Source organism: Eublepharis macularius, chromosome 2, assembly GCF_028583425.1.
Source record: "Eublepharis macularius isolate TG4126 chromosome 2, MPM_Emac_v1.0, whole genome shotgun sequence".
Taxonomy (NCBI): Eukaryota; Metazoa; Chordata; class Lepidosauria; order Squamata; family Eublepharidae; genus Eublepharis; species Eublepharis macularius.
The window spans coordinates 12,367,675-12,379,819 of NC_072791.1; the positions used below are offsets into that span (position 1 = coordinate 12,367,675).

At 44.7% G+C, this 12,145-nt stretch overlaps 1 protein-coding gene across 4 annotated transcripts in view; it reads left to right on the forward strand.

Annotated features, from left to right (window-relative positions):
* Positions 1 to 651: 651 nt before the first annotated feature.
* The window catches only part of PCNX4 (pecanex 4), a 34,861-nt gene continuing 23,367 nt past the window's right edge, over positions 652 to 12,145 (forward strand). Inside the window, exons 1-5 of one of the 4 annotated variants that reach the window (XM_054970750.1) lie at positions 652 to 721; positions 6,338 to 6,527; positions 8,027 to 8,755; positions 9,236 to 9,415; positions 11,189 to 11,703. In XM_054970750.1, coding sequence (XP_054826725.1) covers positions 8,064 to 8,755; positions 9,236 to 9,415; positions 11,189 to 11,703 — 1,387 coding nt within the window. In that variant the 5' untranslated portion in view covers positions 652 to 721; positions 6,338 to 6,527; positions 8,027 to 8,063. Of the gene's footprint in view, positions 722 to 988; positions 1,075 to 1,402; positions 1,487 to 6,337; positions 6,528 to 8,026; positions 8,756 to 9,235; positions 9,416 to 11,188; positions 11,704 to 12,145 lie in introns of those variants that run through there. The other 3 variants (XM_054970751.1, XM_054970749.1, XM_054970748.1) reach the window with 3 other exon arrangements.

The window sequence follows — 12,145 nt, forward strand, 5'->3', positions numbered from 1 at the left end:
TCATAGCCTTCGCGGGGAAACAATAGGTCAGTGCAATTAAAACATTTTTTAAATTTTTTTTTCCAAAATCAAGAGTAGCTATTACTGACGTGGAAACCAGTCAGTAATAGACAAACCACTAAATCTTGGCAAACATCTACTGCTCTTCTTCAATAGATGTTTGCCAAGATTTAGTGGTTTGACTATTTATGCTTTTGGTGAGTCTCTGCCCACTTCACCAGGTGCACAGGAGTGTACCTCCACGAGGCTAATATATTTATATTTAAAGCTAGAAAATAAGGCATGAGTTATATATAAATATTTAGGGCACCTTAAAGACTTGACCAAATTGATTTCAACAGCTCACCTCATCAGATGCATCCTTGTTTCATTTATTTTGCAGACCAACACTGCTACCCGCCTGAAACTACTACACAAAATGCTTTCACATCCGATGAAGGGAGCGCTAACTCACAAAAGCTTGACGATGGCGGGGCGGGATTGTGTTAGGCTTTAAGGTGCCACTGTGTTCTTTTCAAGCCCAAATAACATTTTAAAGTGTTTCTTTGGGGGTGTCCCACCCCCCACCCCGTTTTTAAAAGTGTTTCAATGTTTTTTTTTAAAGGATTTTTAAAAGTGTTTATGCCTATGTCAGGGAAGGGCGACCAAACCACCAAGACCACCCTCTTGAATGTATCAGGGCATGCCTTCAGCCAGAGGTTCTCAACGGGTCTACTCGTAAGTAAGTCCCATTTTAGGCACTATTATTATTACCCCTCCAAGAAAATCGTTCGTTAGGACTCCAAAACCCGTCTCTAAGGGCACAATCCTAAGGGGAGGGGGAGATCTACTCTGAGGTAAGCACCGTGTTATTCAACGGGGCTTACTCCCAGGACGGCGCTCCCTCCGCATCTTACGTGTTGAACGTGTGGAGAAAAGCCAGGCAGGTGACAGACTCCAGAGCGCAGCCCGCCCGCCCCGGAGGAAGCCATTTTCCCAAACTGGCCTCCTCAGCCAAGCCCCTCTCGGGCTCCACAAGGGGGAGCGGGATTCCCGGGCAGGCCGGCGGGGAAGGCGGCCTTCTGCCTCGGCGGGGTGAGTGAGGGGTAGCGCGGGCGGCTGTCCCCGCTGGGCGAGGGTCTTTCCCCTCACAGCGCGAGAGCGGCGGTAGAAAATGGCGGCGGCTCTGAGGAGAAGGGAGGGGAGGGGAGCCAGCGGGGTCGCCTCCTTGTGGGCCTCGAGGCGCGCCTGAAGGCCGCCCCGGCTGCTTCTCCTCGGCTATTCCGCTCCCCCCTTTCCCGGCTTCTTGGCCCGCCACCCCTTCCCCAGTCGGCCGCCACACAAAGGGACTGGCTGGGGCGGAGGGAAGCGCCGGCCGGTTTTCCCTCGAGCTCAGCCCTCCCTGCCTTGGTCGGCGTGCCTTGGCTGGCGTCTCCCATGGGGTTGCCATCCTCCAGGTGGTGGATGGAGATCTCCCGGAATTACAGCTGCTCTCCAGGCCGCAGAGGTCAGTTCCCCTGGAGAAAACGGCTGCTTTGGAGGGTAGATCCTAAGGCATTCTACCTTGCTGAGGTTCTTCCCCTCCCCAAACCCTGCTTTCTCCAGGCTCCCACCCCCAAATCTCCAGGAATTTCCCAACTGGGAACTAGCAACCCTAGATAGAAACCATAACGGGATGGGTGGCGGGGGTATAGTTAAGATATATTGCGCAGGGCTCGGGATTCGCAACTCACTTGCACTCTGTGAACGCTCAGAGAGGTTAAACTCAAAGCTGCCTGCTTGTCTGGGTGGGTAGACCAGAGATTGCAAATCAAGTCTAGCTTTCTGGTTTGCAGTCTGTTAGGTTAGCAGACCAAAGGACCCTCTCTCACCCTTTGATATCTGGCTAGTTGTATTGGGGAGGAATGAGAGATGTACATGTGTGCATATGTATATACGTGTCTTCATTTGTGTGTGTATACGCACACATACATACACACACACAAATACAGATGACACAGAGACTGTATTGTTTATTTCTGTAGTTGCCAACTGATTCTCTCTCACTGTCTATCTGTATATATCCTCGGGATTTGAGTCCAGTGGCACTTTAGAGACCAGCAAGATTTTCAGGGCATAAATTTTCGAGAGTCAGAGCTCCCTTCTTCAGATACTTTCCATGTACATATATCTGATTAAGGGAGTTTTGACTCTCAAAAGCTTATACCCTGAAATCTCATTGGTCTATGTCACTGGATTCAAATCATGCTGTTCTGCTGTAGACCAACACAGCTTCCCACCTGAAACTACATATATTTTCTCTCGCTCACTCTCTCTTTCATGTGAGTGTAGCGTAGACAGCAATTCTACTGTTTATTTTTGAAGTCACCAAGTTATTCGTAATCATTATGTCAATCTGTATCTATGCAGTGTGTGTGGGTTTTTTTGGTTTTGTTTGTTTCTGCAGTTGCCAAGTGATTAGAGGCAAACAGAAGTGGTTATTCTTGTCCTGTCCTTTTAAAAAAAAATATATATATATATATGTTATTTTAGGCTGTAGAGACGTTAAAAGGTGATTCAGAGCAGACTCAGACTCTTGTAAGTTGTCGTGTCTCTAACGTTTAATCAGGTACATCATTGGCTGCTCCTACCCAGCTGTACTCTGTTTGGCACCATCTGTGTGTATGCAGTATGTGTTGCATGGATTCCACCCAGGTCTCTGGGGACAGACAAAAAAAGTACCTCTTCATGCAAAGAGTAATTTACTTTTGGAATATGCTGCCACAGGATGTAGTGACAGCTGCTAGTTTACTTGGCATCAAAAGGGAATTAGGGCCATTCATGGAGGATAATTATCATGGCCATAGAAGGACTTAGATGGAACCGCCATGTTCAAAGGTAATAATTCCAGTGCCAGGCAAGGCAATGAATTGGGAGATGCTTTGGGATTTCATGCTGTGCTTGTAAATTGCTGTTCAGAGCACAAAGAGCAAGTCAAGTTGTCTTTCTTTTTACTTTGTAACCTTAGAGCTAGTAACCTTGTTCATATGTTACAGTGGAACACGTTCAACTTCCATGTACTTTTGTACGTCTGTTTGTAAGAAAAATCCAGTGCACGTTCCCTTTACAAATGAAACTGGAGACCCATACCAGGATAAATATTGGGTTTGAATCCCATGTTCAGCTGTATATGCATTGATTGTAACGTGAGAATTAATAAAGAAAAATCAAGTATACACTGTACACAGATTGTACGTGTGTTCACTGTAACTTGTAAACATGGTTGGTGTCGTGTAGTGTATAAAGGGTTAGATTTGGCCTCAGGAGGGTCTGTCTTAAGCTAATAGAAGGAAAAGTGGAATATAATAAACATAATATATAAAAGTTGATTGGGAATCACTGAGCCTGAATATTGATCCCGCTGGTCAATATGTTCTCTGTGTTTGAAGCAAAAAAGCTGTTTCTTTAGACCACTATCTGAAATGATGAGAAAACTTTGCATTTATCACTGTATAGCTCACCTCCTCTCCATTCTGCCTGACAAACAGTTCTGTTTTACATTACACTTTGCACACACCTGTTCTGATGGAAGTTGGTCCAGTAGAAATATCTTAATTTCTTTCTCTTTTCTGGGACTAATGTGTCTGTACCAGACTAGTTATATTGGCAAATATACTCATATAAAGCCCAGTGAAGAGGCACGGCAATGGTGGATGCACGTTTGCCATAACTTAATATACATTTAGTTACCTCTCATACTTGTTGTAATTCTCACAAAGTTGTGCTGCTGATCAGGATGAGAGCTGTGTTCTCTGCCTATTTGTTGCCTTATATTGCAAAGATGCTGTGTTCATACACTCCAGTTGCCTTGTTTCTTTCTTTCCGCATTGAGTGGATGGGATGTACTTTGCCTGAGACGGCTACAGACTGAGCTCTCCCCACCTATGTGAACAGGCCATTTGATGCATGGAAAGAGGGAACATTTGTACCCTGTGTTCTCCATGGTGGCTCCCACCTTGCAGAATGACCCACCTGAGGAGGTCAGGAAGGTTCCCACACTTTTGTCATTCTGCAGAATGTGCAGAACAGAAATGTTCAGGAGGGCTTTTTTAATAAAGGGGTTAGAACAGTAGTGGAATGGAACAGTTCAGGAGGGCACCCTTACAGCAGAATAGGACTGTCGTCTGCAATTATTATTGAAGGTGTCCGCTTGCTTTTACTGCATTGTCTTCTGTCTTTGTAATTCCGCTTCTGAATTGTTTATAGCAGGCTTCTCCAGTGGGGCATCTGTAGGTCCCATGGCCCCTGCCACTGCTTTCTCTGGTGCTTGCTAAGCTTTTCCATAAACGGATGGGGCTATTGTAGGGCAGGGCTTGTCATCGCCTGCCCTTATTCAGAGTAAAGGAGGACTGCTAAGCATCCAGGCTTTCCTTAGCCACGGTGTGTCCCTGTCATGCCTGACTGACTGTTGCTATGTGCTTCTTGTACAAAGCAGAGAAGGAGCTTTGTTCTGACCTTAAGAGTACAAGGATTTGGGCTGTTCCATAGGTGTTCAGGGATGGATGCCTGCCCCACTCCTTCTCCAGGCTTGCTGGTGACTGGCCTATGCTTCCAGCCAAAGTGCAGCTTCTTGCGTCCAGTGTGGTTGCCATGCGGTTCTTTTGCAAAGCATAAAGGTGGGAGGTATAGCATTTGGCTCTGCTTCTGCAGCAGCCATTATGGGTTTGGCTCCACATTCTGTGGCAATCATTTTGACGCTATGTTCCCCTTCGCAGAATTTCAAAGGTGCTGGCAGACTCAAAAATGGTTGGGGACCCCTGGTTTATAGCGTGTTTTGTCTTAGGCAGTCTGTTACTCACATTAGTCCCAGTCCTGTGGCATTGTTCACTGGAGGTCATGCTGCATGATCGCATTGAACATGCACATGAAGTAAAATCAATGGAGCCCTTCTTAAATAACCATGAATAGAATTGTAACAGGAGTCTGGATTTGTATCTGCTTTTAAGGAGACCGTTCACGTATGTGAAATCTGGTCCTTGGTTCCTGTAGTCCAGTTGATGTATGTATAGACTGGTAATCTTTGAAGAGCTGGACAGTTAAAACTTTCCCAGGCTTGCTGTCTGTGATCCTTTTATCTGTGTATGCCAGAGATTTCCCCCCCACTTGACAGGTATAAATGATATTCAAGTGCTCCCTTTCCTCTTAACCAACTAGGCAAATCTGAGGATCTCTGCTTACAAGTGAACAAGAATTGTAGCCTGGAAAACTAGGATGGGTGGTGGTGGGTAGTACAGAGATTCTCCAAGGCAGTCAGTTCATGAGGTTATTCTTTTCTGTTATTACTGACCATCATAGATTGACTTTGTAGAAGCAGTGGGGTGTGTCCTTCTGCTCTGCCCTGCTCTGCTCTTTCTTAGCTGAGCAGAACTGTAAGATGCAGCCTGGAATTCTGATAAAGTGACAGTTGGTGGTATGTAGCCCAGATTCAGAATGTCTTATGTCTGACAGACCTGTGGCTTTTGTTCTTCTAGCCAAAGAATCAAAAGAGTTTTTTGGTACTTTAAGAACTTATTGTAGCATTGGTTGGGGAGGGGTGCATCATGGTCCACAGAGTATTTTTACAAATTTTCCTCTGGCTCACAAAAGTTCGTGCTATAATAAATGTATGAGGTGCCTCAATTCTCTCTTATTGTGCCAGATCGGTACTAGTTCTTAAAATGTAATCTATTGTTGGCCACAAAATATGCGACATTATTATTGAATCTCCACCCCAGGTTACAAAGCAACTTTATTTGTATACTATATTTATAATAGATGCATATAATTCACAGATCTCAGGCATATTTTTAGTGAGGCTGTTGTGCCTGGTGGACATCTTCCAACTCCTTAATTGATTGGTTCCTATTTGCAGTGTACTGCTTTTTTAAGGGCTCAGGGGTAAAAGACTTGGGGATGGGTATCTTCAGAGTAGGGAGACTAGTATAAAGCAGCTCTCTTCTGCTGTCTTTCAGAGGCAATTGCAAGTAGGGAGAAGGGGCTGCCTGTAGTCCTGAATGCCTCCCATTTGCCCCCAGAAGTTCTGAATGCCCCCCCCCCTTCCCAAGTTTTGTAGATCACTTCCTGAGAGGCTGTATGTCCTAGGTTAAAAATCACTGCTGTAGACCATAAAGCAGTTTTTTAACAGTATGTAATGGATACTGGGTATGAAGGCATTTAGAAACATTATATAAGAGCAAGAGCAACAAAGTTTGGAAGGTCTCTTTTTTTGTTATACTTATGATGGCAATTAAAAATGGGGCAGAGCACACTTATCAGATGGGAAAAAATAGCTGGAGTTTAAGGACTATCTACATTAACACTGCTTGTTTTGTGTCCACAGATACTGGAAGAACAAGCAAATGATGTATTGCAGGTGACCTGGAGAAAATGAAAGGCGTGAGACTCGAATGAGGAGATAGCTGCCCCACGGCATGAAACAATGGTGTCTTGACTTATGTTTGTGCCGGTTCAGGTTGCTTTGCCTTTACCAGGAGTTTCAGAAGTATTTCATGGCTTGTCGGTAATATCAGGTGTGCAGTTTTAAATACACACAAGGTGGTTTTGTAAGGAGAATACGGAACTGTTCACCTGGGCTGACTGATAACATAAAAGAGTCAACAGGATTTTAGTCCAGTGGCACCTTAGAGACCAACAAGATTTTCAGAGTGTAAGCTTTCGTGAGTCAGAGCTCACTTCTTCAGACAGGCTGTCACTTGTGTCTGAAGAAGGGAGCTCTGACTCTTGAAAATTTGTGTTGTATTATGTGCCGTCAAGTTTCCTCCAACCTATGGCAACCCTGTGAATGAAAGACCTCCAAAATGTCCTATCATTAACAGACTTGCTCAGATCCTGCAAACTGGAGGATGTGGCTTCTTTTACTGAGTCAAGCCATCTCATGTTAGGTCTTCCTCTTTTCCTACTGCCTTCCACTTTTCCTAGCATTATTAACTTTTCCAGAGAATCTTGTCTTCTCATGATGTGACCAAAGTACGATAGCTTTAGTTTTTGTCATTTTAACTTCTAGGGAGAATTCAGGCTTGATTTGATCTAGTACCTTATTTGTCTTTTTGGCTGTCCCCGGTATCTGCAAAACTCCTTCAGCACCCCATTTCAAATGAATCAATTTCCTTCCTGTCATCTTTCTTCACTGTCCAACTCTTATGTCCATACATAGTAATGGGGAACCTCCTCAAAAGCTTACACTCTGAAAATCTTTTTGGTCTCTAAGGTGCCACTGGACTAAAATTCTGCTGTTCTACTGCAGACCAACACAGCTACCCAACTAACTATAAAAGAGTCGGCAGACTTAAACGGTAGGGCAGAAGATGCTAAGGCCTTCTGAGCCCAAAACGATTGCTGTATGGAACATGGCACCAAAGTTAATTGTAAAACTCCCCTTGAGTGTTCAACACCTGGTAGCTTTGGAATTCTAAGGAGGTGAGGCTCTGCCTCTTCAGTTGATATGGCAACTTGTTAAAACCATGCTGGGGGTCTTTAAGGGATGGACGGAGTGGGGTAAGCAGCAGCACTGTAGATTAGCAGTTTTGTTTATTGAAAACATTTCTGCACAGACTTGTCTTTTCATACTCAAAGCAAGATAGCCGTGTACAAATTCTCCCAAAGCCACTGAAATGATCCTGCAGAATATCAAGAATCCAGCAATCCATGCTTTCCCTCACCACATAATATCATGTAGGGTCAAACACAGCTGAGGTCATCTGCAGGGAGGAGTCTTCTGTTGTAAAAACCTATTAGCTTTAGATAAGTTGCCCCTCCCAAAAAAGTGGGTTTTTTTCCGTATTAAGAGTTTCTTTTCCAGTGTTGACAACTACCTGCAGTTAGATGTCCCTCATGGAATGCAAAACAGTCATCTGGTGCTGTATAGTTGCAGTCTCAGCAAAAGTCACTGTTTCTGGTGGCAAACTACAAAGAGCCAGTGTCTGAAATCCGTTTAGTTCATGGCTCTCACTGGGCCCATCTAGGGCCAAAAATGTACTACATTAACACGCTTCTCTTGCTTTCATTACAGAGAAGATGAGATTCAACCGAAATTTGCTCAGATAAGAATGGGCCCCGATGTGCCTTTACTAAATGACCACAAGCAAGAATTCCTCCTGAGGCGGTTTCCTCAGACTGTTTTGGGTGGCCCTCGGTTTAAGCTGGGGCACAGCGCACCTTCTTACATCTACTTGAATCAGATTATTCTCTTCCTGATACCATGGGTGCTGGGAGGAGTGGGGACTCTTCTATATCAGTTAAGTGTTCTTCAAGATTATTGCACAGCTGCACTTTCTGGAGGACTCATGCTCGCTGCTGCTATTGTTGTCCAGGCGAAAGCCTTTTATGCAAAGCAGAGGACCACATCCGTGGAAAGGGTGCAGATCCACAGTATCCTAACCGATGAAGACGAGTGGGAGTTTTCTAGCTGTCTGGGATCAGAAACGGTGAAATTTATTATTCCAGGCAAGAAGTATGTTGTTAACGTGATCTGTCACTCGTTTCTTGCTGGCGTACTGTGTGCCTTGGGAACTTGGTATTTGCTGCCAAACAGAATCACTTCGCTGTACGATGGCAACATCGGAGCTTCTGTTGCGGTCTTTGTGTTTGGGTGGGTGACGGTTTGCATAGGGGAGTACTCCTTGATCATCAATACCCCTTCAGAGACTGCTGCTTTCCAGGCACTGGACACCTACGAAATTATGCCTCTAATGAGACCTTTCTACATTTCTGTCTTTGTCGCGGTGGACCTTGCTCACAGGTAACACGGTTGCACATTGTCTAGAAAAAATACTGATGCCTATACTTTTGAGTCCATGTGATGTAACAGCGCTTCCTGCGATAATTATATTTCGTTAAGAAAATTGAGATCATCCCAAAGGGTGAGGCAAAGAGGCGGTGCAAATGTAGACAGTCCTTCCTTTGGGCACAGAAATGATATCTTTGTCCATGGTGAGGCAAAGAGGCGGTGCAAATGTAGACAGTCCTTCCTTCGGGCACAGAAATGATATCTTTGTCCATGGTGAGGCAAAGAGGCGGTGCAAATGTAGACAGTCCTTCCTTTGGGCACAGAAATGATATCTTTGTCCATGGTGAGGCAAAGAGGCGGTGCAAATGTAGACAGTCCTTCCTTTGGGCACAGAAATGATATCTTTGTCCATGGTGAGGCAAAGAGGCGGTGCAAATGTAGACAGTCCTTCCTTTGGGCACAGAAATGATATCTTTGTCCATTTCCATCCAGGTTCATTGCTGACGTACCTGATTTAAAGCTGGCAAACCAGATTTTGCACATTGTGTTTTTGGTTTTGCCTCTCTTATGGACCCTGGGGGTTCTGCCTCCACTGGATGCCCTTTTTCTCTGGGGAATGGAGCAGGTGCTGGAGATTGGCCTCGGAGGTTCGCCCATGTCAAGTAACTTAAGGTAACTTCTTACAGTTTGCGGAGGGCAGTAGACAGGTAATATAGGCTTTGAGCTCCATGCGGGTCTGTCTGATTTTTTGTTTTTGAGCCCTCAAGATGGTTTGCAAAACTTTATAATAATAATATCATTATACCATTCGATTTATATACCGCCCTTCAGGATGACTTAACACCCACTCAGAGCAGTTTACAAAGTATGTTATCATTATCCCCACAACAACAATCACCCTGTGAGGTGGGTGGGGCTGAGAGAGCTCCAAGAGAGCTGTGACTGACCCAAGGTCACCCAGCTGGCTACAAGTGGAAGATTGGGGAATCGAACCTGGTTCTTCAGATTAGAGTCCCGCGCTCTTAACCACTACACCAAACTGGGTCTCCAGTTTGGAAGAGCCCTCTGGGATCAACTAGTGGTCCATCTAGTCCAGCATCCTGTCTCACACAGTGGCCAACCGGTCACTCTGGAGGGCCAACAACAGGGCATAGAGGCTGAGGCCTTCCCCTGTCGTTGCCTTCTGGCACTAGTATTCAGAGGTTTACTGCCTCTGCATATGGAGGTTCCCTTTTGTCACCATGGTTAGTGACCACTGATAACCCTATCCTCCATGAATTTATCTATTTCCTTTAATTCTGTCTATGCCTGTGACTATCGTTTAGATCCTCTGGCAGCAGATTCCACATGTTGTTCGCACATTAACCAAATATTTCCTTTTGTTCATTCTGAATTTCCCGCCCATCAATTTTGTTGGATTTCCTCATGTTCTACTGTTTTGGAAGAGGGAGAAAAAGTTCTGTGTCCACTTTTTCTACCTCATGCATAATTTTATAAACCGCTATCATATCCCCCTTAGTCATTTCTTTTCGAAATTGAAAAGTCCCAGACTCTTCAACCTTTCCTCATAGGAAAGGTGCTCCAGCCCCTTTATCATCTTGGTTGCTCTCTTCTGTGCTTCTTCTGCAGTGTCCTTTTTGAGATACGGTAACTAGAACTGCACACACTGTTCCAAATGAAGCTGCACCATAGATCTATACAGGAGCATTATAATATTGGCTGTTTTATTTTCAATTCCTTTCCAAATAATCCCTCGCATAGAGTTTGCCCTTCTCACTGCTGCAGCACACTGGGTTGATGCTTTCATTGAATGACCCGCTATGATCCAAAGGTCTCTTTCCCTCTCAGTCTTGGATCCCATTAGTATACACTTGAAGTTGGGATCTTTTGTTCCAGTGTGCATCACTTTATACTCACCTGCGTTGAACTTCATTTGCTCCATTGTTGCCCACTCACCCAGTTTGTGGAGATCTCCCAGAGCGCTTCACAATCGGCTTTGGTTTTCACCATCCTGAATAATTTTGTGTCATCTGCAAACTTGGCCACTACACTGTTCTCCTCCAGTTCCAGATCATTTATAAACAAATTAAATAGCAACAGCTTCGATACCAATGCTTGTGGAAGCCACTGCTTTCTTCCATTGTAAGAACGGTCTGTTTATTCCTTCTCTTTGCTTCCTGTCATTCCACCAGTTTTTAATCCATAAGAGTCCCCTCTTCGTCATACTGTGTAGGCTACAATATGACCATGTCATGGCCTTGTAAACCTCTGAAGCTTACATCATACCCCCATTATACCCTGATGTCATCACAGTACATGTAGTAGGGAAAACACGGGGTGAAGGTAGACCCAGCCCTCCATGTGAATTGCATATAACTTATTTTGCTCCAAACAAATCCTTTCTTTTTCTTCTTTGCCTCTCTCTCTTCCTCCCCTCCCTTTCAGGCTGCTAGCGATGGTTCTTGTTTCTGCAGGAACAGCTGTTACATCACATTTCATCCCCAGCTCTGTCGGCATAGTCCTCTTCATGACTGGATTTGGATTTGCATTGAGTCTTAACCTCAGTGAGATTGGCTTTGCCCTCAAGGATGCTGTGATCCACTGTCTAGCTGCTAAGAAATTTAAGGACAGACCTGCTTGTTGTAAGACACAGTTGAGATGGAGGGAATTAATTTTCCATTTAACTGTCTTCACGTTGGCTCTCTTGGAAGCTAGCCTTTTGCACTCCCTGCTTGGTTCTCAGGTGTTTTCTGTAACCAGTCTCCAGGCCATTATGAGCTACGTGTTGATAGTACTGCTCCTGGCTACGTGGATTCTCCGAGAGATTCAGACCGTGTACGTGTTTGGAATCTTCCGGAACCCGTTTTACCCAAAGGACGTCACAGCTGTGAATGTGTTTGTGGAGAAGCAAAAAGGACTTTCAAAAATCAGTGCTTTCAGAAGGATTTTAACAAACCTAGGTAAGATGGCCTGCTGTCTTAGGTGTACGCTGATGATTTGGAGCAAGTCTTTGAATCAGTGTACAATATAGCTTCTAAGATTTATGTTGCAAATACTGTAGCACCTGACATGGGCATTGAGATCGAGGCATGTTGTGGGCAGGAATCCTATCCTGTTCCACAAAATGTGATAGTTATTATAGACCCCAGTAAGTCCTTGCTTAGACAGGTTCAGGGCATTGGCTTCAGTGGACATTAAAGGGCGTAACTCTGCTTAGGATTGCACTGTTAATGTTCAGCATGTTTGTTAGGCCTCATACTTGGCATCAGCAGGAAAGTAGAGGAGGGATCTTCAGTACTCTGGGTACGTTGGATGCGGCAGAGGTTTAAAAGAAGTTTCTCTCTCATAGTATATGAGTCACATCTTCACCTTTCTGCCAAGAAGAAAATGTAGCTTAAAATA